This window comes from Phalangium opilio, unplaced genomic scaffold (assembly GCF_054372755.1).
Source record: "Phalangium opilio isolate 3A_F unplaced genomic scaffold, DU_Popi_V2 ptg000098l_1, whole genome shotgun sequence".
In the NCBI taxonomy this organism is placed as follows: domain Eukaryota; kingdom Metazoa; phylum Arthropoda; class Arachnida; order Opiliones; family Phalangiidae; genus Phalangium; species Phalangium opilio.
The window spans coordinates 1,695,619-1,717,911 of NW_028324201.1; the positions used below are offsets into that span (position 1 = coordinate 1,695,619).

At 35.0% G+C, this 22,293-nt stretch overlaps 2 protein-coding genes across 2 annotated transcripts; both read left to right on the plus strand.

The window, feature by feature from the left end:
- Nucleotides 1–815: 815 nt before the first annotated feature.
- On the plus strand, nt 816–2,021 carry LOC149633146 (zinc finger BED domain-containing protein 4-like). The gene is made up of 3 exons (XM_089851019.1): nt 816–1,572; nt 1,632–1,789; nt 1,836–2,021. Exons 1-3 carry the CDS (start codon nt 816–818, stop codon nt 2,019–2,021), a joined length of 1,101 nt encoding a protein of 366 aa, XP_089707145.1.
- A 5,195-nt stretch (nt 2,022–7,216) lies between these two features.
- LOC149633147 (uncharacterized) lies at nt 7,217–8,101 on the plus strand. Its single transcript, XM_089851020.1, has 3 exons — nt 7,217–7,726; nt 7,789–7,974; nt 8,035–8,101. The coding sequence occupies exons 1-3, from the start codon at nt 7,674–7,676 to the stop codon at nt 8,099–8,101; spliced, it is 306 nt and encodes a 101-aa protein (XP_089707146.1). The 5' UTR covers nt 7,217–7,673.
- Nucleotides 8,102–22,293: the final 14,192 nt, after the last annotated feature.

A 22,293-nucleotide genomic window follows, 5' to 3' on the forward strand; every position in this document is an offset into this window, starting at 1 on the left:
ATTTTGATAAAGAAAACGGCATAGCGGTTCATGTTTGGGAGTCGAAAGGTCACGTAATGGATTTTAAATATCCAGAAGTTCTATATCGGGAAAAAAATTGGCGAAAAAGAAAATTTATTGAAGGTATATTTATTAAAAAATCAGGGATATTAAATTTAAATCAAGGCTGTGCTGAAGCAAAATATTGGGGAGTCATAGACGACAGGCATCTTGTTCAAAAGAGGGCGTGATATGATTTTTTAAAAACCGAGGTTACCTCGTATGTGTCACGCGTTTTAGATTTTAGTATGACTGATGAAGGCTCTCGAGCCGAAAGCTCTCATCTCAAGTGTATTTTCATTAGGCAATTTACACCTAATAAAGTACCTGTATTTTATTGCCATAAGTCCTCTCTTCTTTTTAACAAAATTTAATTATATACTATGGAACCACAGTATGAGCCCTCTTCACGAACCACATTCTCAAGAAAAATAATACCAGAGCTGTACGCACAAGTCAAAAACTTGGTCAATGAAGATATTAAAAGCATTCAAGGAATTGTAAATCATACTGAAGGAATTCAATCAATGTCATTCACAACTGATTTTTGGAGTTCAAGTGCATTGGACTCTTATATGTCACTCACTAGTCACTTCATCACCAGAGATTTTGAAATGAGGGAACTCACACTTAATTCCTATTCGTTCACTCAACAACACACGGGTGAAAACATGCTCGAATGAATGAAAACCACTTTAAATGATTTGAAACTAAGGCCATCTATGCCTATCTTTGTTATATCTGACAATGGAAAGAATACTGTAAAGGCGATGAGGATGTCCACATGGACACATATTCCATGTTTCGCACACACTCTGAATCTTGTGGTGAAGGACACCCTGAGTCCTGGGAAGAAAGATTTAGATGAAGATCCAGGAAGACCCAGAACATCAAAGCTTTCGAGCAAATGCCGAAGAATTGTTGGCCATTTTAAAATGAGTTACGTTGCAAATGAGAGCCTTAAGTTAAGGCAGAAGAGTTTAATTTTAAAACCACTCAAGGTCATTCAAGATGTTCCAACTAGATGGAATTCGACATATTACACGTTGAAAAGACTTCTCGAAATAAAGGAGCCACTATCAATGGAGTTATCTTCTAACACAAAAATTTACAACTTAACAGGATTGGAATGGAACAAGGTCTTTAATCTTGTTTCCATTCTGAAGACTTTCGAGGAAGCAACAGTCCAAATAAGTGGAACTCTTTACCCTACATTGTCCCTGATTTATGTGATTCTTGATAGTTTGGAAATATCTCTTACTACTCCACCATTCTGTTCTGAAGATGAGTCAAAAACCTTGTTGCAAAGTTTAAGACGCAGATTTCCGGACTTGAGACAAAACAAGCTTTACCTTCTATCAATGCTTTTGGATCCTCGTTTTAAAACGATTATTTTCAAGGATAAAGAGTCCAGTGATTTTGCAATCAATTTACTTAAAGAAGAAGCTGCCAGCTTTTCAGTTAACACAGCTACCGAAGACGAATCTGTTGAACAAACGTTTAGTGACGCAAACTTGAACATCAACACTTCAGGTATATATTAATTTTCAAGTGTGCTTAATTTAAAGGTTATTTACATTTTTGTTTGTCAGAAGAAATATACGGCCAGAGATCTTCACTCTTCAACTTGTATTATCAAAAGTTGAAAGAAAAAACCTGTAGAGCTGCTGGTGTAAGCGAATCTGAAATGATTAACCTATATCTCGAAGAGGACCCAATTGGACCTTTCGCTTTGAACGCGGAAACCAACGTAATCCTTAAATGGTGGAAAATGAAAAAAAGAAAAATATCCAAAGCTTGCTGAAATGGCCAGGTTGTACATCTCAATTCGAGCAAGTTCTGTTGATAGCGAAAAAATGTTTTCAACGTTTGAAAACATCGTTGATGGGAGGAAATCATTGCTTCCTGAAAATGTTGAGAATCTTGTATTTCTCCATAAAAATTTGGTTGGCAATCAGTACAACTTTTTCAAGAAGAATTAATAGTAAAATCTCCTATAAGGGCCTTAGTTGTGAGTGAGAAACTATTACTTTATTTACTATTTTCCATTCTATTATTTTTTTAAGCAGCTAAGTTACGCTCCTTAACTTTTTTAATAATAACATTAGCAAGATAACTGCATTTCTATTTTCCATTCCATTACTGTATTTTTCTTTTTTTCGTGGAGAAGCTAAGTTACCCTCCTGTTTCAAACAATTTCACTATTCAGTTTACTGCATAATATTTTCATTTTGAACATAAATTTCTATTTTGAAAGTTCAAAATAAGTAACAAATTTGTAACTGAAAAGTAAATTTTTAAGGTCTTAAGATAAGTGCTAGTTCAATTCTTGTTATTTTTCTGTATTACATATTTAAATTGTTATTTAAATATGTAAAATTATATTTCTTTAAATTATTAAGCGAAGTTCCGTTTTCTCTACATATCCCTGACTTTCATTAAACTGCTATATGTATTAAAAAAAACGATTAATCGTTTGGAATCGAATATTCGTCAACAAAAACCGAGTAATCGAACTTTCGAGTATTCGTTTTGAAAAAAACAAATTCTCGAATTCGATTTTTTGGAAAACGAGTAATATTCGTTTGAACGAGTACTCGATTCGCATTTCGAATAGGAGATTTACTATTCGATTCGTATTCGACTCGGTTTGGAAAACCACTATTCGCACAGCCCTACAATTTTCGACAGGCCCTGTGATTTTTATTTTTGAACACGCCATCTGGCGGAGCAAAAATGTTAGTCTCTATACGGGTTAATTGACGAGGGAGAAGCCACTCGGCGATAAAGTCTTTCTGAGGGTGTAAGATGTGAAGCGTATAACGCCGTATAACGCGGAAATACACTCGGGATTACTTTCTACAGTTTTTAATTCAATATTAGAACGGATTGTAGGCATATCGCCCGAATTTACGGCATTAAAACCTCCAAAGAGGTAATACCGGGAGAATACGCCAGTGGCTGATCCCTCGGACGACGCTATTTTCTCGATCCCTCGAGAGCGTCGTTCTGCAGTGCGAGCCGCTCAAGCGCGTCGTTCTGCAGTCCGCGACGTTCTGCAGTGCGGCTGCGGGGGGGGTCCTTCTGCAGCCTGCAGGGATGCCATATTGGACGGGAAAACCGCCAATTGGGCTGCTTCTCTAAAATATTGGCAGGAATTCCAAATTTTTGACTTGTTTGGGCGGTTTTTGGGCTTGTTTCCAATTTGAATTTATATTATGTACGTACTACGTAGCCAACATCGTATTTTCACAAAGGCTTAGAGCCGAAAGCCGATTGAATTCAAGGTTCGTAAAATAATTCTTCGCATTATTGAATTGATTATGGATTGACTCGATATTATGTACGTAGGTAACCTCGAATTTTAAGCTTAAGATGATACTGAGAATAAACTAATTAGATATTGCCGCGGCGCGTCAGGCAGCTCAGGCTCAGCTTTACCGGTACCCGGTAAGTAGTAAGTTACCACACTTTTAGGCATGCAAATTAGCAGAAAATGATCCCAATTTGCATAATTCAGAAATCTCACTTTTGACTATGCAAATTAGGATCTAAATTTGTATAATTCAGAGATCCGACCTTAAACATGTAAATGAACCGAAAATGATTATAATTTACATAATTCAGAATCCCACGCCTGTCAATCAAATGCGAGTCACGTGTGAGTCACGTGTAGTGTTGTGACGTAGGTAAAATTTGTAAGATATATCAGCAACAGGGTTTGAAATGATATTAGTTCGGGACAAAACGTAAAGCTATAATGAACTGGGAAAAACTACGGCTCGAAACTTTTAAAGATTACCCCGTTAGTAATATAAGACCGTCAGAGTTTGCGAAACATGGTTTTTATTATTTAAAGAAAGGCGACGCCGTTAAATGTTTTTATTGCGATATAACATTACATAGTTGGAAAGCTAATGATAAAGTAAATGAGGAGCATCGGAAATATTCCCCGGAATGCCCAATTGTGAAAGGGTTTTCGACATGCAACATACCTATACATTGTTCTATCGATGAGATAGGTAGAGATGTACCACCAACGGAGAAATACGTTTCAACTACAAGCAAATCCAAGACTGAAGAATATTGTAATAATCGATGTTGTACGCAGCGTGTTTTACAGGTTGTAAAAGAAAATGTCTGTTTAGGTGGGTTATTACTTATCCTTCCCATAACTGTACCTGTAGGAATTATTTGTGGAATGTTATCTATGAACCCAGGAGTAGCGCTTCTTGGTTTTTATCCTGTACTCTTACCTATTTTAGATCAGAATTTTTTTAAAACAGGATTGTGTCAATGGTGTAAAAAACAAATCAAAGGATGAAATAAATTTTTTAAAAAACAATGTTTATTTGTATTGATTACATCACGATTAAATTCTGCGATAAATATTCCAAAAATTTGGAAATAAATTTAAAAACCTTCCTTCCATCTGCTCCAAGTCTTGACGATAATAATAATCAATAGCGTCTTTTGAAAATACATTAAAAGTGGGGTCATACGCTAATCTCAAGTTTGTATCTTCCAAAATACTTGGAAGATATGGAGATCTTGTAATGAGACTAAATTTATTTTTAAATTTTTCGAAAGTGAAAGTTAAATCCATTAAAGAATGATTATATTTATGCAATTCTTCAATAACTACGCTAATATATAATAATTTTAACAAATTAACAGTATAACTAACAGGTGTAATAATATATTTAATATGGGGGTTGTCATTGCATTGTCTGTTCTTTATAGTCAAACGAGTGTTGAATTCATACAAAAGTTTTATAATTGCAGTATTTAATACCGATTCAACACTCGCTTGATCGTGACACACATACCCTAAAACGTACGCTGCTCGATAACATTGATCAAGTTCATTAGGGTCGTATTTATGTATACTTCCTAGTTTACATGCCGAACTACAAACGTAGCGTCCACAATCTCGGGTATTGATAGAGGTCCATTCAAACCATTCACCATTTCGTAAGCGGGGAGATACACTTCGATAGTAAGATATTTTAACAATGTGGTTGGTCCACAAGTTTTTTAACATTTCGCGACGTACAAGTTTATTAATAACATGCTTTGATATTTGGTTGTTTCCTTCAAACTTTATACGATTGTTCTCAATTTCGATCAAACATAATGTACCTAATCGAGGTATCGCGTTTGCACCTTCTGATTTAATACTAATAGGTTTGTAACACACGTAACTCGAAAACCGATGATTTATATTTTTACGTGATTCAATACCAAAAACGTTCTCCATTTTTGAATTTTTATTTCACCAAAAGGTAAAATTATTTGTCACTATCTCGTAAATTATAATTGACAGTGTTCTTTCTGGGGTTAAATTCTTCGATAGTAAAACGAAAAATTTGGAAAATTACGTTTTAATATTTTATCTAGTTTTTCCAAGTCGTTGTTGAAATACGTTAAGTGGTCATTTTTAAACATTGTAATCATCGGGTTATAAAATACACCGCTAACACCTTTAAACGGATGATGACGGTGTACGAGAAAAGCAAACTTTCTTTTATAATTTTTAAAAGTGAATGTCAAGTCCATAAACGAAAAATTGAATTTGTTCAATTCCGTAATTGCAGAATATAAATACGCAAATTTCAAAAATACTACTGAAAAAGTAGTAGGAGAAAAGTTACCAACAAAAATCGATTGGTTTTTTACAATTAAAGGAGAGTTTAGTTCGTATAAAAGTTTGATTATAGCGGTGTTAATAACTGCTTGAACACTATCACTGTCGTGACACACGTACTGGAAAATATAGGCTGCTTCATTCGAATGCTGACAACGCCACTGTTTTTTGGGATCGAATTTATGAATTCGACCAAGTTTACATTCTGTCGTAACAACGTGACGACCGCAATCTCTAGGATCGATTTGACACGACTCTATCCACGCGTGTGGCCAATTCAAACGCACGACCCTGCTTTCATACACGTTTTTTAACATTTCCCGACACACAAGCTGTTCGATAGCGTACTTGGCAATTCTCTTCTTTCCACCAAATTTTTCACGATTATCCTCAATTGTGATTAAACATAACGTACCCAGTCGCGGTACTGCGGGCACAACATCAACATGGATACCAAGAGCTTGATTAAAAACGTAACTCCCGAATTGAGGCATATTTACCAATCCCAATCTTCACCTTCAAGTTCTAGGAAAGATGGATTGGCATTTTGAAAATCTTCGTAAGATTTATTGGTGGCATTCTTTGAAAAAATCACTTCAGACACGTTATCAATGGATACATTGTCACGAAAGTGCCCGGTTTTACAAAAAGAGTATCGAACCTTAAAAAATGTATCCCTAAATCTAGACAGTGTATTTGATAAGGATGATTTAGAGTAATTACCGAACCGTAAAGAATCGATTACAACACTAATATATAACAGCTTCAAGAAATTTGAGCTGAAGCTGTTAGATGTTGCGTAATTCTTGCGAAATGGGTTTTTATACGTCAGCGTAGAGTTGCATTCGTAAATGATTTTAACAATCGCCGTGTTAATTACTGCTTGAACAGCCTCACTGTCGTGACAAACGTATCCCAGAACGTAGGCCGCCTCTTTTCGATGTTGACAACGCCAGTTTTGTTTGTTATAGTACTTATGAATCCGACCTAGTTTACACTCCGTTGTAGGGATGTAAATACCACAATCAACCGTATCGATTTGACATAATGAGTCAACTGTACAGAAAGTGACCCAAGATAGTTCTACAACATAACTCTCCCGCTTGTTTTTCAAAATTTCTTCACAAACGAGTTTTCTAATCACTGTGTGAGTTATTTTATACTTTCGCGCAAATTTCTGACGATTGTCTTCAATTTCGATTAGACATAACGTCCCTAACCGAGGTACGTTATTTTTACAATCATGTTCAATAATATTTTTTTCATTAAAATTGTACGAATAAATTTCTCTCATTTTTTGGGGAAGCTACACAAATAATAGTTTGGTTCCTCTTCACTGTCCCAGTATGAACACTCTTTTTCTTGGCGTTGAGCTTTGTAACAAAACTGGTTACAATTGATACAAAAAAAACTATTGTCCAGAATCGCGTAAGCGTTTTCAATATTGGTGATTAAAACTTTACCGTATTGTTTATAAATGGCTTTTTTAAATTTTTCACAATTATTGTTAACGCAGTAATCAACTAGCAATATCGTCTTTTTCACAAAAAAGACAGTTTAGATCCTGACCACTCTGTAACTCAGTTTGGCCTGTGGTATTTAATTCCGAAAATTGTTTTTCATTCAAGTCTGTGAAAAGTAATAATATCTTATAAGAAACACGTACGTTGTGAGGGCCTCTTTTAAAATTATACATTTATAATATGCACCCTTCTTAAAACGACTGATAAATATTTTTCGATAGGGACGCTCATTAATATGGACCCTTCTTTAAAATCGTTAATACATAAAAAACCAACAGTTAAATATTTTTTCAAAGAAAACCAGGGATGACCTCGACGCTCATTACAAATTCCTAACTAGACTTCTTAAGCTAACAACCTTGAAAATTTCATATATAAACTGAACGGATTTCAAAGTTTCACATCATAACGCAAAAAACTTTAAGTTTGAAAATATCTTCAAAGTCTAGAGTACTACTAGAAAAATGTGTCCAGCAAAATCTTTTGACTCAAACGCTCTTCAACCGGTTGAGGAATTGTAAGTTATTTTAGCTAGCAAGTTAAAATTATTTTTTAATACCGGATCTATTTTATATATAGCGCTTTACCCCAACTCTGGGATATCGATGATGAATTGGAAGTAGAACCAATCATCATCCACGAGGAGCATGATATCACAGATGGAGTGGAGGAGGAAATAAACGAATTAATCGCGAGTATTGATATGTTCTCCGAAGCGGACGACCCGGATGTGGTCTCTACCGAATCATCCTCGGATGAAGAAACGTAAGGTTTTAAATAAGTTTGAGGAATTGTAAGATACCTAACAAGAAATTTTTAAAACAGCGAAAGCGAAGAACTTTACAACGCTATGATTCAAGAATACCCATGCATGCAAATTGATTTAAAGTAAAGCAAAATAAATTATTATCTAAAAATTAATAAACTAATACATGTTTTTACAGTCTTAAATATCCCTATCCTACATTGTGTTCTTGTTGTTTTTCCACCGAATTTAATTCTCATGTCATTTTTCGTACTATTGAATCCCGCTATATATTATACTTTTGCGCTACTCCTAATTGCCCTCTTTTCCGAACTATCATCTGCCTTACCTGGGATCAGTCTAATTTCTATCCAATTAACATTTTCCTAGACACCTATTTCCTTTCTAAATATAAAGCACACCGGCTTCCCCTATACGAAAAAGATCTACAAATTGACTTAAAGTAAGTTGGAAATGAGTCTTATTGTATATAAAAAACTAATTTTAACCTATTTTTATAGTTCTACCTACGATATTCCTACTCGCTGCCCTAATTGTTATTGCCGTACTCCAAACCACTACACTATCAGGGAAACTGTCTGCGTTCCGGAACGACGTACAACTGTCTACAAGCTCTACTTCTGTCCTATTCGAGAGTGTCCTTTATATCAACATCTCATCTGCTTCTCCTATCATCAAAAATATTATCCTGTTCATATTTTAAATAATTCTCATTTCTGTTTTCTTATTGATCGTAGACGCTTACCTAAATTATTATCTCAAATTAATTCTCAATAAAAATATATATTTATAACGAAACTTGTCTCTTATCTTTTTATATTAAGCTTAAACACTCTATAAGAATCCCCTCTCTTAAACAACCGTAGTACCAAACATTGCTTAAAAAAGTAGTTAACCTTGAGACAACGCCCAATAATAATTCTTTTGAAATAGTAGATATCTCGGGGAAAACTTTATCATTTTCTTTTAACGCTTCATCCGAGAAAGTCTTTTAAAAAACATGGGTCTCCCAGAAGATAATCCTCAGCCGCAGTTACAGGAGATGGACTCTCTGTAAGCTAAAAGTTTACTAGTTGTTTTTAAGCTTCTAGTTTCTTAAGAGTGTTTTTTATAGAACCCAAGTACCGTTAGAAATTACCGCAGCTTTAGCGGTAGAAAGGGCATCTGCAGGGTAAGTGATATTTTTACCATTAAAAAGTATAGTTAAGTAAAAGTAGCTATGTATTTTAGAATCTTCGAAACTCATTCATACGCATTCGTACCGTGTTGCGTTTGTAAAGGAAGAGAGGTTTCTGAAATCGATAGAAATATTTCAAAGGCTTTCTATTGTAGAACTCTATCCTGTCCCCGATATAATAAGATAGTGGGTATTTGCATCCCCGTTTTTAGGTTTAATATTCATTACCCCTGTCGCGGCCATCCCGATGATTTTAATACGGCATTTATGGAAATGTTTGATTATCCTTTAAACGTTTAACTCTTTTTCTAAAAAAAAATATTAACTTTTTCCAAATATATACCATTTATTATTGTTGTATTTTAATTTTACATGTTATTAAAAGATTTTTTAAAATTCAATTAAACAGTACGAAATCATTTGTTGAATGCTTAAAACACATTGAATATTTTGAGGATTACGTAAATTATTTTCGAAAGATTTTAACAGATCGGTTAAATTTAACGTGCTGCAAAATGCGTGTAAGGTAGTTTTATACTCGCGCTTAACATCCAATAGTTTTTTTTCAAAATCACCCAAAAGAATTCGAAAGGTGAGTGGCATATTTTTTATGAAAATTCTTTGATTAATAATAAAGTTAATATGGGTTGAAATAAACCCGTTCACGGGGTCTTGCATAATAAGCGCAAATACTTCGGGTTTAATTGTCACTGGAACGCTTTCGTCATACGTAAAGACAAGACCCAAATTCGTAATAGATATATAGATGTTCTGACAACGACAAAATTTAATTGACGATTTCTGCATACAGGCCGCGAATTCAGATTTACGTTTGTTCAAGATGTACCATATTTTATACGGTATTAAAATAAAGTTTCCAATTTCAACAATAACTGTTGGTTCTACGTCTCTTCCCCGCGGACAAACAGTTACCGTTACACCGCTTTTTGTTAAGTGTAAGTTCAAATCGCGAAACGTAGCCATATTTTTATAAAAATAGTATTACTCACAACACATCACGGGTATTTTTATTCAGGAACGAGCAGTGCAGATTCAAACATTTACTTTCGATTGACTTTCCTAACAAAAACTCGGGGTCTTTTTATAGTAAAATATCTCCACTTAAAAATTCTATAATATTACCCTTAAGCGATAGAAATTCTTATACCTGATAATTACGAGAAAATAAAAACCATGGGAGAATTCACACGTGATTTTTGAAAGTATAATTATCTACGAGAGAGAATTTTTTTTTTTTTTTTTTTTTTTTTTTTTTTAAGTTTTTGACCCTTCGACCTTTTTCCAAAAATATCATCCATTTTAAGATCGGAGCACCTTTAAATTCCCACACTTTTTCGTTTTTTATAAAACCATTAAATACCAATTAAAGCTTTCCATCTGTGTAGGACGTGTATTGGAAAGCGTCTTTAGCCTTCTACATAAACTCCACCCAAATCGAAGCAAAAAATACTTCTCGGTAATTACACCCAGGTGCATCGTATAAAAAAGCAATTATTTTTGATACAATGTAATTTAAAAAATATATTTTGTAACCTAGGGGAATTCAGGTGTTCCAATCGTATATCTAATATCATTAAAAAGTATACCCGCAGCCAGATAAAAAAAGCAATTATTTTTGATACATTGTAATACAAAAAATATATTTTACAACCTAAAAGTATCATTAAGTATAATTAACGACTAGAATTCTCGGTAAATTACTTTTAAAAAATATATTTGATAACCTAGGGGTATCCAGGTGTTTGAAATCGTATATCTACCCATCATTAAAAAGTATACCCGCAGCCAGCAATTATTTTTGTTACATTGTATATACCTAGGGTATCATTAAGTATCATTAACGACGAGAATTCAAAATATATTTTATAATCAAGAGGTATCATTAAGTATCATTAACGACGAGAATTCAAAATATATTTTATAACCAAGAGGTATCATTAAGTATCATTAACGACGAGAATTCAAAATATATTTTTATAACCAAGAGGTATCGTATAATTATCCATGAGAATTCTAACTTTTAAAAAATTTTATAGAGGCTATAATTATCTACGAGAATTCCTATCGTAATTATTACTGGGAAAAAAATATTTTTAACCGTATAATTAAGCGTTCCCCGCGCTAGCGCGCGGGGACGCCGTGTGTCACCCCCCTCCCCCGGGGGCGGCAGGGGACGGTGTATATAAACTCTCGGGATTTTCGGATATTTCATTCGTTCTTCACTCGACGTTCGTTATGGCATCTTCATCTTCACTCGGTAAGCGAAAACTTAATATATCAGATGATGAGGAGGAAATAGATATTTTTGAGCAAATTAAAAACGTTAAAGAGGAAACTACTATCGAAAAAGCCGGCATTGTCCCTCGATACGATATTAAACGAGGTTTAGCTAGTTACGTGACTTCATTACCAGCGTCGCGTGACGATTTTTATTTCGATATTCAAATATACAAGTACGAGGATATAAAAGATAGAGATAATAAAGATATTTGGCAATGCGATGGAAGAAGATTAAGATTTGTCGCGTCTAAAGATAGCATCGAATGTAAACAAATTCGATCTATCGTGAACAAGATCGCCAAGCATATGATCGATAATCCCGACAAGATCACGAAAAATTATTCGTTTTTTAGCAAAAACGAATAATTAATCAATATGGAATCCCAATATCTATTACTCGTATATCTATTAACGTATCTATATATACTATATACCCAATATATCAATTATCACTACTATTTAATATAAAAAAGAAGACAATTATTACATGGTTGATGGGATGGATATGAGACTCGAAGTTAACAGACTATCAACGTTCAAGATATGGTCTGTCGAAGGTATTAGCGTGGATGACATGGCAGCCAGCGGTTTTTATTGCATTAGCCCTAAAACCGTTCGTTGTTTTTCGTGCCTTACCGCCTTGACTGGATGGAGAGCCGACAATCATCCATTGGCTGTTCATGGCTACGAACAACCGTTATGCAGATTTGTTTTTCGGTCAGGAATGAGGTGTGGAAACGTCCCTATCATTGGTCGTAATTTTTTCGAGGAAATTGAAAGGGACTTCACGGGACCGGAAAATCATCCTACCAGAGTACAACTATCACCTTACGCGGCCATGTTACAACACAGAGTCGAAATCGATTTAAAAGAAAAAGAAGAAAAACGAAAAAAAAATATATAAAACTCTAAACAATTTGATAAACTTACTCATTTTAAGATGAGTAGTTCGAGCGATTCCGAAAATGAAGAACCGCTAAATTTAAGTGTTAAAGCTAATCCTAAACAATTTTATACTTGCGAAAAAATATTAGATAAAAAATCTCGAAAATACAAATGTAATCAAGTAGAATGTAAAATTAAATTTAAAAATTTAGAACGTATTAAATTAACCGAAGTAAACGAAACGTTTGTTAGTATAATTAATTCCATACTCTTTGAATTATTACGCAATCATCAAGGATACAATAGAGTTAGATTTTGTATTCGTTCGGATGAGTTGGATAGTCCGATAAATTTAAGGTTTATGAATATTAATAAATTAACGGCTGAAAGAGTAATAGGAGCTATAAGTCAAGTTGCGCAATCAAATCGAAATTTCCATTTACAAAGCTCTTTAGTTTTTGACGTTATTTTTTTACATTGCGACGTACCCGTTGGACGTCGATCAAAATCATTAAAAAATAGAAATATAGTAATTTTGGATACGTTTATAAAAACGAGTCCAAATTATATTTACATTGACAATACCGATAACTTATGTTTTGGAAGAGCTTTGGTGATAGGAATTTATTTGGCTGATAAGAGATTCGAAAAGAATACGAATGAAAAGTATCAAACAACGAACGAGTCAATTAATTATTTTAGAAAGATAAAAAAATGTAATCACCCCCTCCAAAAAGAAAAAGCGGAGCAATTATATAAAAACGCTAATATTTCTCCGGATACCGTTAATTTATTAGATATTCAAAATTTTCAAACTTACTTAAACGAATATCAAATTATTATATTCAGAGCTGATAATTTAGAAAAATATTTTGTCGGACCTTTCAAGGAAAAACAAATTTTTCTATTGTTAGTTAATGATCACGTGCATGTAGTTAAGGAATTGCATACAATGTTTGGCGGTATATCTTATTGTTCTAAATGTTTAAAAGTATTTCACGGAACTAATCAAAAGAATAATCACTTTTGCGAAACTCGAGTTAAATGTAGTAGATGTAGAACTTTAAATGTATTCCACGAAGATAAACTAATTAAACCTGTTAAATGTCGAAAATGCCATCGTTATTTTAAAGGAGAAGAATGTTTGAATTTTCATATATCTAACGGAACGTGTGATAACTTTAAAAGGTGTTTAAAATGTGGACTAGAACTGAAAGAAAAACACTCTTGCTCGAAACCATGTAAAAACTGTTTACGCGTACACGAGAGGAACCGTTGTTACGTTATGCCTCTTTCGAGAACGTACGAAAAAACCAGATATTGTTATTTCGATACCGAATCAATCGTTAAAAATAACGAACACGTCCCTGTCTTACTCGTAAGCGCTATGCAAGAAAATGAAGGGAACAATTACGAGTACGAGATATTTCGGGGGTTCGACTGCGTCGATAAATTTCTAAATTATTTATTCCGGACGAAAGAAATGGTTTTCCAACACGCGACAAAACGGCTTAAAGCAACTAAACCGGTTTTTGAAAATATTACGTTGTTAGCCCATAACAGTAAAGGTTTCGATTCGTTCTTTATTCTTCGTGGGTTATTAAAATTGAACATCATACCGGATATTGTTTTTGACGGAAGCAAAATGTTGGCCATTTTTTTGAAAAATCAAAAAATGAAATTTATCGACTCTTTCAATTTCGTCTCGCAACCATTAAGATCGTTCCCCGCGACGTTTTCTTTGGGCGAAAATAGAAAAGAATTTTTCCCTTACATATTCCACACCGAAGAAACTTTGGATTATGTCGGTCCACTACCGCCGAAAGAGTATTTTCAACCGGAACATATGAAAGAAAAAGATTATAAAGATTTTCTCGAATGGTACGCGACGAAATCGAGACAATCGGTCTATAATTTACGCGAAGAATTGGAATATTATACTATCATGGATGTTAAGGTTTTACAACAGGGTATGGATAAATTTAGACAATTGTTCGAGAAGGAAACTGGTTTCGATGTTTTAAATATGAACGCCTTAACCATAGCGGGGGCCTGCACGAATATTTTCCTTCATAAATACTTGGAAGAATTTACACTCGGAGTAGTACCGTGTAACGGCTACAGGAATAACTACAATCAAAGCAAATCTGCTTTAAAATGGTTGGCGTGGGAAGAAAAAGAACGCGGAATAAAAATTCAATCGGTTCTCTCGTTGGAAGGGGAAAAAAAGATTGGACGATACCCGGTAGATGGTTATTCTTCTCAACCCGAAATAATATTTCAATTTGACGGAGATTTTATTCACGGATGTCCGAAACATACGAAAGGAGGCGAATGGAATCCGTTATTGCAAGATACGTTTAAAAATTTATACGAGAGAACTCTGGATCGAGATGATGATATCATGTGTAATGCACCGAACGCTGAATATGTTAGAATATGGAGTTGCGAGTTTGACGAAATGTTGAAAAACAGAATCGAGGTAAGAAAGTTTTGCGATTCGTTACACTTTCGAGATCCGATAGGTCCAAGATCGGCATTATACGGTGGTCGTACTGAATGCTTCAGGCTGTATCATAAAACCAAACCAAACGAAAAAATTCTATATTACGATGTTTGTAGTTTGTACCCCTTTGTATGTAAGAACAGAGACTATCCTAAAAATCACCCGGAGATTATTACGAGAGATTTTTCATTCGATTTGAATCATTACTTTGGGGTAATGTCTTGTAAAATATTAGCTCCGAAAGACGCTTACATACCGGCATTACCAATTCGAACCAGAAAAAAACTATTTTTCGCTTTGTGTCGTACTTGCGTGGAAAACGATATACAAACAGCCTGCGCGCATAACGACTCCGAGCGAGCTTTCGAAGGGATTTGGCCCACCCCAGAAATATATATGGCGGTCGAAACCGGTTACGTTATATTGGAAATCTTCGAGGTTCACCATTACCCCGAAAGGTACACCTATATCAAGGATAAAGATCCTGGTTTTTTCGGCAGTTACATTAATACATTTTTGAATCTAAAAATCCAAAACTCTGGCTGGCCTCGCAACGTTACCACCGACGAGGAAAAAACGGAATATTTAAGACTGATTAAAGAACGAGAAGATATCGAGATTAGACCCGAAGATGTAACAAACAATTCAGCTCTACGCGCGTTGTCGAAATTAGCTTTAAACTCGTTATGGGGTCGACATTGCTTAAACAACGATAAACCAAAATCGGTTTTCGTCAAGGATTATCAAGATTTCATTAAAATTATAATGGATCCGACATTGGAATTAACGGATATGCGGCCAATTAACGACGATGACGTTTGTTTAATGACCTACAAATTCAAAAAAGATTTTTGCCCGACATATTACAAAGGATCGGCAGTGTTGGGGAGTTTCGTTAGTTCGTACGGTCGGATCGAATTATTTCGAACTCTGAATAAATTAAAAGAAAGGGTTTTGTACTGCGATACGGATAGTATTATATTTATTCACAAAGAAAGTGACGAATTTCTTCCACCCGTCGGACAATTTATGGGTGATTGGACCGACGAAGTTCCGAATGGGTATATATCGGAATTCGTTACTTCGGGTCCGAAATCGTACAGTTACAAAACAAATACCGGGCATTGCGTTACGAAAATGAAAGGAATTTCGTTAAACAGGAAAAACGAACAGATAATTAACTTTGATTCGATCAAATCGGCTTTAGACACTCCGGGAACTAGTTACACTTTGGAAATCCCCTTTAACGTTGTGCGTGACAAAGCTCGCGCGAAACTACTTTTAGGAAATCTGAAAAAAAGTTTCGGCGTGACTTTTAATAAGAGAATAATCGCGAACAATTTTTTAACATATCCGTTTGGATACTCGTTAAAGCAAGATGCATCGTGAAAGTCTTCGTTTAAAATCATTCAATGGTCATTGGACTTCCAATTCGTCGGAGTTGGAAGTTATCCCCGCGGAACTAGCAGCGTCGGGTCTCTTTTACTTGAACGATGGTTTAAAAACCATGTGTTTCAGCTGTCATAACTTATTCGATTGGGGAGGATCGAATGAGACTAATCCTCACGAAGTGCATCAAAAACAAGCTCCATTTTGTAATTATATTCTCGGACTCGATATTACTAACGTGAGTCTGGCTGATGAAGAAGGGGAAAAGAGAAGATTAAAGGAAGAAATCGTGGAATATTTTGACGAATCCATCAAAACGTTTACGTCGAGTTTCGTCGATTTAATTCTCGAATCGTCGATAGATGCTTTCAACACGGAATTTCAACTCTAAAAGAAAAAAAGTGACTTTCGACGATATCCCCGTGGTTTTTATTATTCCGTACGAAGATCGCGTTAATTGGAGAGAAATAAACAAACTCCATTTTCAAAAACGGATTGACGATTTTAATAAACTTTTTGAGAAATGTTTGATGCTTGTAGAATAAAATTCCAAGCCCCCATGCAAATTTTACTGGCCGGTAGTACTATGGCTGGTAAAACGACGTGGATATTTAACCTTTTGAAACACGCCCATTGTTTGATCGAACCACCTCCGGACAGGATAGTGTACTGTTATAAAGAATATCAACCGAAATTTGACATTGCGAAAAATGAAATTAAAAACATTGAATTTTTGGAAGGACTCCCCCCAGATGATTCTTCATTTTGGGATGAAAGTATTAATAATTTTCTAATAATAGATGATCTGGCATTCTCTTGTTATAATAGTTCCCATATCGCTAATATATTTTGCGTCGGCTCTCATCATAAAAATTTATCCGTCGCTCTTTTAACTCAAAATCTTTTTGGTCAAGGTAAAGAGAGTCGAACCATTAGTCTTAACTCTTCGTACATAATTGTTTTTAAAAACCCGCGAGACGGGTCTCAAATAACTTACTTGAGCAGACAAATATTTCCGAATAATAAAAACCTCGTAACTAGAGCGTATGATTTTGTTACCAAGGGTACTCCCTATTCTTACTTGTGTATCGATTTAAAACAAAACATTCACGATGATTTGCGTTTAAGAACAAATATTTTTCCGCATGAAGGAAATATGATTATTGTATGCGATGACAAATAAAATTTTGTATATAAAACTATTTATCGTTTCCGTATGTCTTTTATTTCGCGTTGGAACGTTCGAGGAGTTGGAATGGTTAAGAGTAAGCGTAAATCGAGTTTGTTAAAAAAAGTATTAAAAAGAAATTTTAAACGAAAAATTCGAAAGAGAGGACGTCATCCGCTACATAGACATTTACCATTTTTTCGTGGATTGGTACGCGCCAGTCAAAGTGGCGGAGGAAAATTAACCAAGGTACTGAAAAAAGCCAAGCAAAGTCAAATCAAAGCCGTTCACAACACGTTTTATAATTTGTTAAAGGGAAATATTCCATTACCCGAAAAGGATAGAATTTATATTAAAAAACATCCAGTATATATAAGAAAAATCGCTAATAAAAGAGGTCTGGCTAAAAACAAACGGAAACTTCTTATAAAACAGGCGGGAGGATTTTTACCCGGGTTAATAGCTGCTTTGGTACCGACCTTGATATCTAAGATCACTTCATTAGCGAGATGAAACGAATGGTATTACTACCCGAATCCGCTGTTTTATCGGGAGCTGAAAAAGAAGCGACAGAGTTGGATCGTGAAATGAGTCGGATTTTAAAACAAAACACCTCTTCGGAGGATAAACTTCGACATTATTTATTAACTTTACAAAAGTATTTGACTATGAAGAGCCTGATAGAACCTCCTAACGTCAACGTTGCAAATATTCCACCAGTTTTCCAAGTTCAACAACAACAACAACCCGTTCAACCACCGCAATTTCTAACACCTAATCCGTTTTCAGTATTGCAACAGCCGCCTTCGCAACAACAATCACCTCAAGGGACCCCCCTGGCTCTCTCAAGGTCAACGCCGAGGTCACCCTCGAGGGTGCCCTCGACGATTAAGAAGTCATTCCCACGGCCTGAACTCACGTCGACTCCGAAATCGAAAAGACATCGACGATATACCAGAGGTATACCGGAGGAGGAGGGTGATGATGGTGATGGTGATGATGGTGACGGTCATCCTTATCGCCCGAGACGTCTCCTTACTGGTATGAAATTGCGAAAAGTCAAAACACCGATAAAATGGTCTAAATGAATATGTACCAATTTTTTTAAAATAAAAAATATTTTATTTCATTTTTTCTCTTGATTCAATAAATGTATACACATATTTAACATAATAATCACGTCGTTGTAAGGTTTATCTTTCACGTCGTACAATTCTCGTATTATTTCATTAAAAGAAAATCCGTGACACAAACTTGATAAAACAAAAATAACGTGTCCCCCGCATGTAAATGAACTATTCGGCTGTATTTGACAATTATTGTAATACCAATTGGAAGCGTAGCTTGATAGATTAAAACCGTAATAACTAGGGTCTTTACCGTACGAGCAAAAGAAATAACCGTTATCGTTAGTATCGATATAGACTCCTAACCAATGCAATCCTTCGTTTGAGGATGGTTCCGAATTGACTACGAAACAATAGGGTTTCCGTTCTGGTGGGTCGGGTAAAATATCTTTCGGGAACACTCCTATGAAGTAGGGTCTCGTTCGAGGATCTGTGCTTAAAAAAAGGTTTAATTCTTCCGTGTTCATTTAGCGACTTTTTGTAATTCCGGTTCGTAGAATGATCCTTTTATTATTTCGTCGTTTTCGTCTTTTATTATGTAAGCAGTTGGAGTACGTAGTAGTACTTTATGCACGACAAAAATTTCATTCGTCCAATATCCAGTGTATCCTTTACCAAAAGCGCCTTTGTCGGACGTAATTCTCACCAAATCACCCTTGCGTAATTTTGGCTTGTTGCTTGTACGTTTCTTCTTGTAGTATAATCGTTTCCATATTAAATGTTCGTTATTTATATTTACGTTTTTCGGAGCTATACCGATTGTTGAATGAACAGTGTCGTTATATCCATTTTACAATTTTTTGTAAATGTTTCGTGTCATTATAATTGTTATTTCTCGTCATTAATCGAAACATTCGCGTTTTCAACGTTCTATTCCATCTTTCTATCATGGCGCATTTTAAATTACCGTAACTAGCGTACCAATGGATATCCTTACTTTTAAGATAGGCTTGCACTTTTTTGTTTTTAAACTCGCTTCCTTCGTCGGAATTTAACCTCGAAGGTGTACGTTGCTTAAAGATTGTGCCGAGAGCTTTTATGATTTCTTTCGCCCCCTTTGTTTTTAACGGTAAAGCCCACGCGTATCTCGACAAGACGTCAATGACGGTTAGAATGTAACGATATTTGTTATTGTATTTGGATAATTGGGGTAGATCGATTAAATCGCATTGGAAAACCTCGTTCATACTAGTGACGTACGTTTGATTTCTAGGATATATTTTTCTTCTGGGTTTATGTTTCGTATACGCGGGTTGGGAAATCAACCATTGCTCGATATCTTCCTTTGATATATTTGGTAGAGCTTTTTGTAATTTTCTCACCGAACCTAAACTCGCGGGATGTTGCGGATCGTAATATATATTTTCGATTTTACGCGCAATTCGTTTACTAACCATCTTTGAAGGTATTTGGGAAATAAAGAAAAAAACCATCTGTGAATAAGCTTTTTATTTATCAAACGTAATTGTAAAAAACATCTCTTTTCAATTCCGTTACATTGTCGGTAATAATAAGAAATAATTGATCCAAATTTTCGTTCTTCTCTCCAAATCGTTTTTCAAACTCATTCTTCAGGTTCGTCTTATTTAACATCGATATCGCTTGTAGGATATTCAAGTCAGTATTAGAATTTGAGGTGCAGGATACGTGGTGTTCGATTTCGCCTTGGCAATTAAGATTACCGCAGCAGTTGGTCTTTTCCAGTAAATTTTCGGTAATGTCTCGCAAAATCATTGTTCTGAATAATTCCTTGGTATTGGCTTTTATTTCCAATTGCCGGTCCAATTCCGGTTTTATTTGTTTCAATCGACTCCACGTGGTTTTATTTAAACAAAATCCTTTACACGTAGCCATCCACAGTAAATCGTAGCGATGAATATTCGAATTTTCGCATACGTATTGTCGAATGTCGATATACTTTGTTCCGGTTCCAGATACGTAACCTTCAACTTGAAAATTTTCCGGTAGGGTACTGTGGAAGCGGGGTAAGACGTCTTGGAAAAACAAGTTTATATAATCCACCAGCAACCATAAGTTTTGATATACTTTGTTACTAATTGTAACCATATACTCCGTTCTCGCATTATCGGAAATGGAAATAATTAGATCATCGCCAGCTTCGGCTATCTCGATAGTTTGTTTATCGGAGAGATTGTACTGTTGTTGTTTCATGATTTTCACGCGATCATTTGACGCTAATTCGTTGAAGACGTTTAATTTTATATTTCTTTCAACACCTTTTTAATTTCCTTAAAATCCCAACAATTACCGACGATAGTTACGTGTCTTTTGTTATTTCTAACTGTTACGAGAAGATTATTATCTTTTCGAGTTGGTAAATAAACGTACTCGTCCATACTCTCACTCTAGTTTGTACAAAACGTTACGATCCCTCGTTATTAATAACTCGTTTTCGAACTCGGCGTATACTATGGCTGTTACCGCAAACGTGAGTGCTTTGTTAAAACGTATAGTCAACCTTAAACTACCGTGTTTTTCTAAAGAACAATGCTCGGCACTAGCCTGCTCTTCCGGAGTAAAATCAACAGCGTATAAAGTGTTGCCTCTAGGATAATCAAAAAGACTAATGTAGTTTCCTTTATTTTTCCCATACATATCTAGAGCCGTAAATAAGGAAGCGTATTCCCTACAGTATTGATCGTGAGTAAAATCCGGTGTGAAAGGTTGATCTGGATAATTTTTATTCCCTACTGTAACTGATAAAAAGTTCAAATCTAAGTGTTCGAAATAAAATGGATTTTGAGATATACGCCCATTGAAGGCTGATGTTTTAACGAATCCGATAATCATTCGATTAGGAATTCTACCTAAAAATAGGTTTTCTTTAATCGTGTCACTGTTCCCTGCTTCGATACTAAAATACTTTGCTACAGTTTGATTAATGGGATACACACACGGTGTTTTTTCCAAAACCATAGCATGCGCTAGCATAATTTCAGAGTTTGGTTTTATTTTCCGTACAAATAAAGAAGCTGATTTAATAACGATTTTATAATTAGTAATTGGATCAGCAGCAGCAGCGCCAGGTTGATAAATTATTGGAAAAGTATCCGCTGATCTAATAAATTTAAACTTTATATCAACGTTGTTCAATAAGAACTTGTTCATCTTACATACATCAACGTGTAATCTCCCTATCATTTCAAATATTTTAGATGCTCCGGTTCTGGTTCTTCTAGATTTCATTCCGCTATTCTCGGCATGGTGTGAATCGGCATTTGTTAGTTTTGTATCTTTGTAAAACATTTCTAATGCCAATTGCGTGTCTTTAGCTTCTTTCCCATAATTTAACATTGTTTCGAAATAAGCGATATATGGGGCTAAATTATTCACGACTTGAACCTGAGTATCGTTAAACATAACTTCTATTTGATCAAATAAACTCCATAAGGTTAAATTAACCGGTCCGAGTTTATCGTTGCCCGCGATTTCTACCCATTTATTATCAGTTGTGTTAAATCCTAATATTTGAGCCTTAACGTACAGTTTAATTTTTGAAGTGTCTATATAACTATCGGGAGTTCCGGGAATAAAAAATTCCAATGGACCACCATCCGTTATAGCATTAACAGTTTGTAGTTGTATGTCGTTACTGGCCACAATATTCAAATTAGTGACGGGTTTAGCGAAAAAATATAATTCCGACATCATTCCTTCCATTTTTGAATAACTTTATTTGTCACTGTTTAAACGTAAACTATTTACTACTCGTGTAAATTCCCTACTTTTATACCCCCCTTTGAT

Excerpts from the sequence above, each read along its gene's own strand:
- LOC149633146 (XM_089851019.1), top strand. The coding sequence starts at position 816 with ATGTCCACATGGACACATATTCCATGTTTCGCACACACTCTGAATCTT. Across the intron at positions 1,573-1,631 it reads CTTGAACATCAACACTTCAG|AAGAAATATACGGCCAGAGA; the intron begins GTATATATTAAT and ends TTTGTTTGTCAG. Across the intron at positions 1,790-1,835 it reads CTTTGAACGCGGAAACCAAC|CTTGCTGAAATGGCCAGGTT; the intron begins GTAATCCTTAAA and ends AAATATCCAAAG.
- LOC149633147 (XM_089851020.1), top strand. The coding sequence starts at position 7,674 with ATGTGTCCAGCAAAATCTTTTGACTCAAACGCTCTTCAACCGGTTGAG. Across the intron at positions 7,727-7,788 it reads CTTCAACCGGTTGAGGAATT|CGCTTTACCCCAACTCTGGG; the intron begins GTAAGTTATTTT and ends TTTTATATATAG. Across the intron at positions 7,975-8,034 it reads TCATCCTCGGATGAAGAAAC|CGAAAGCGAAGAACTTTACA; the intron begins GTAAGGTTTTAA and ends TTTTTAAAACAG.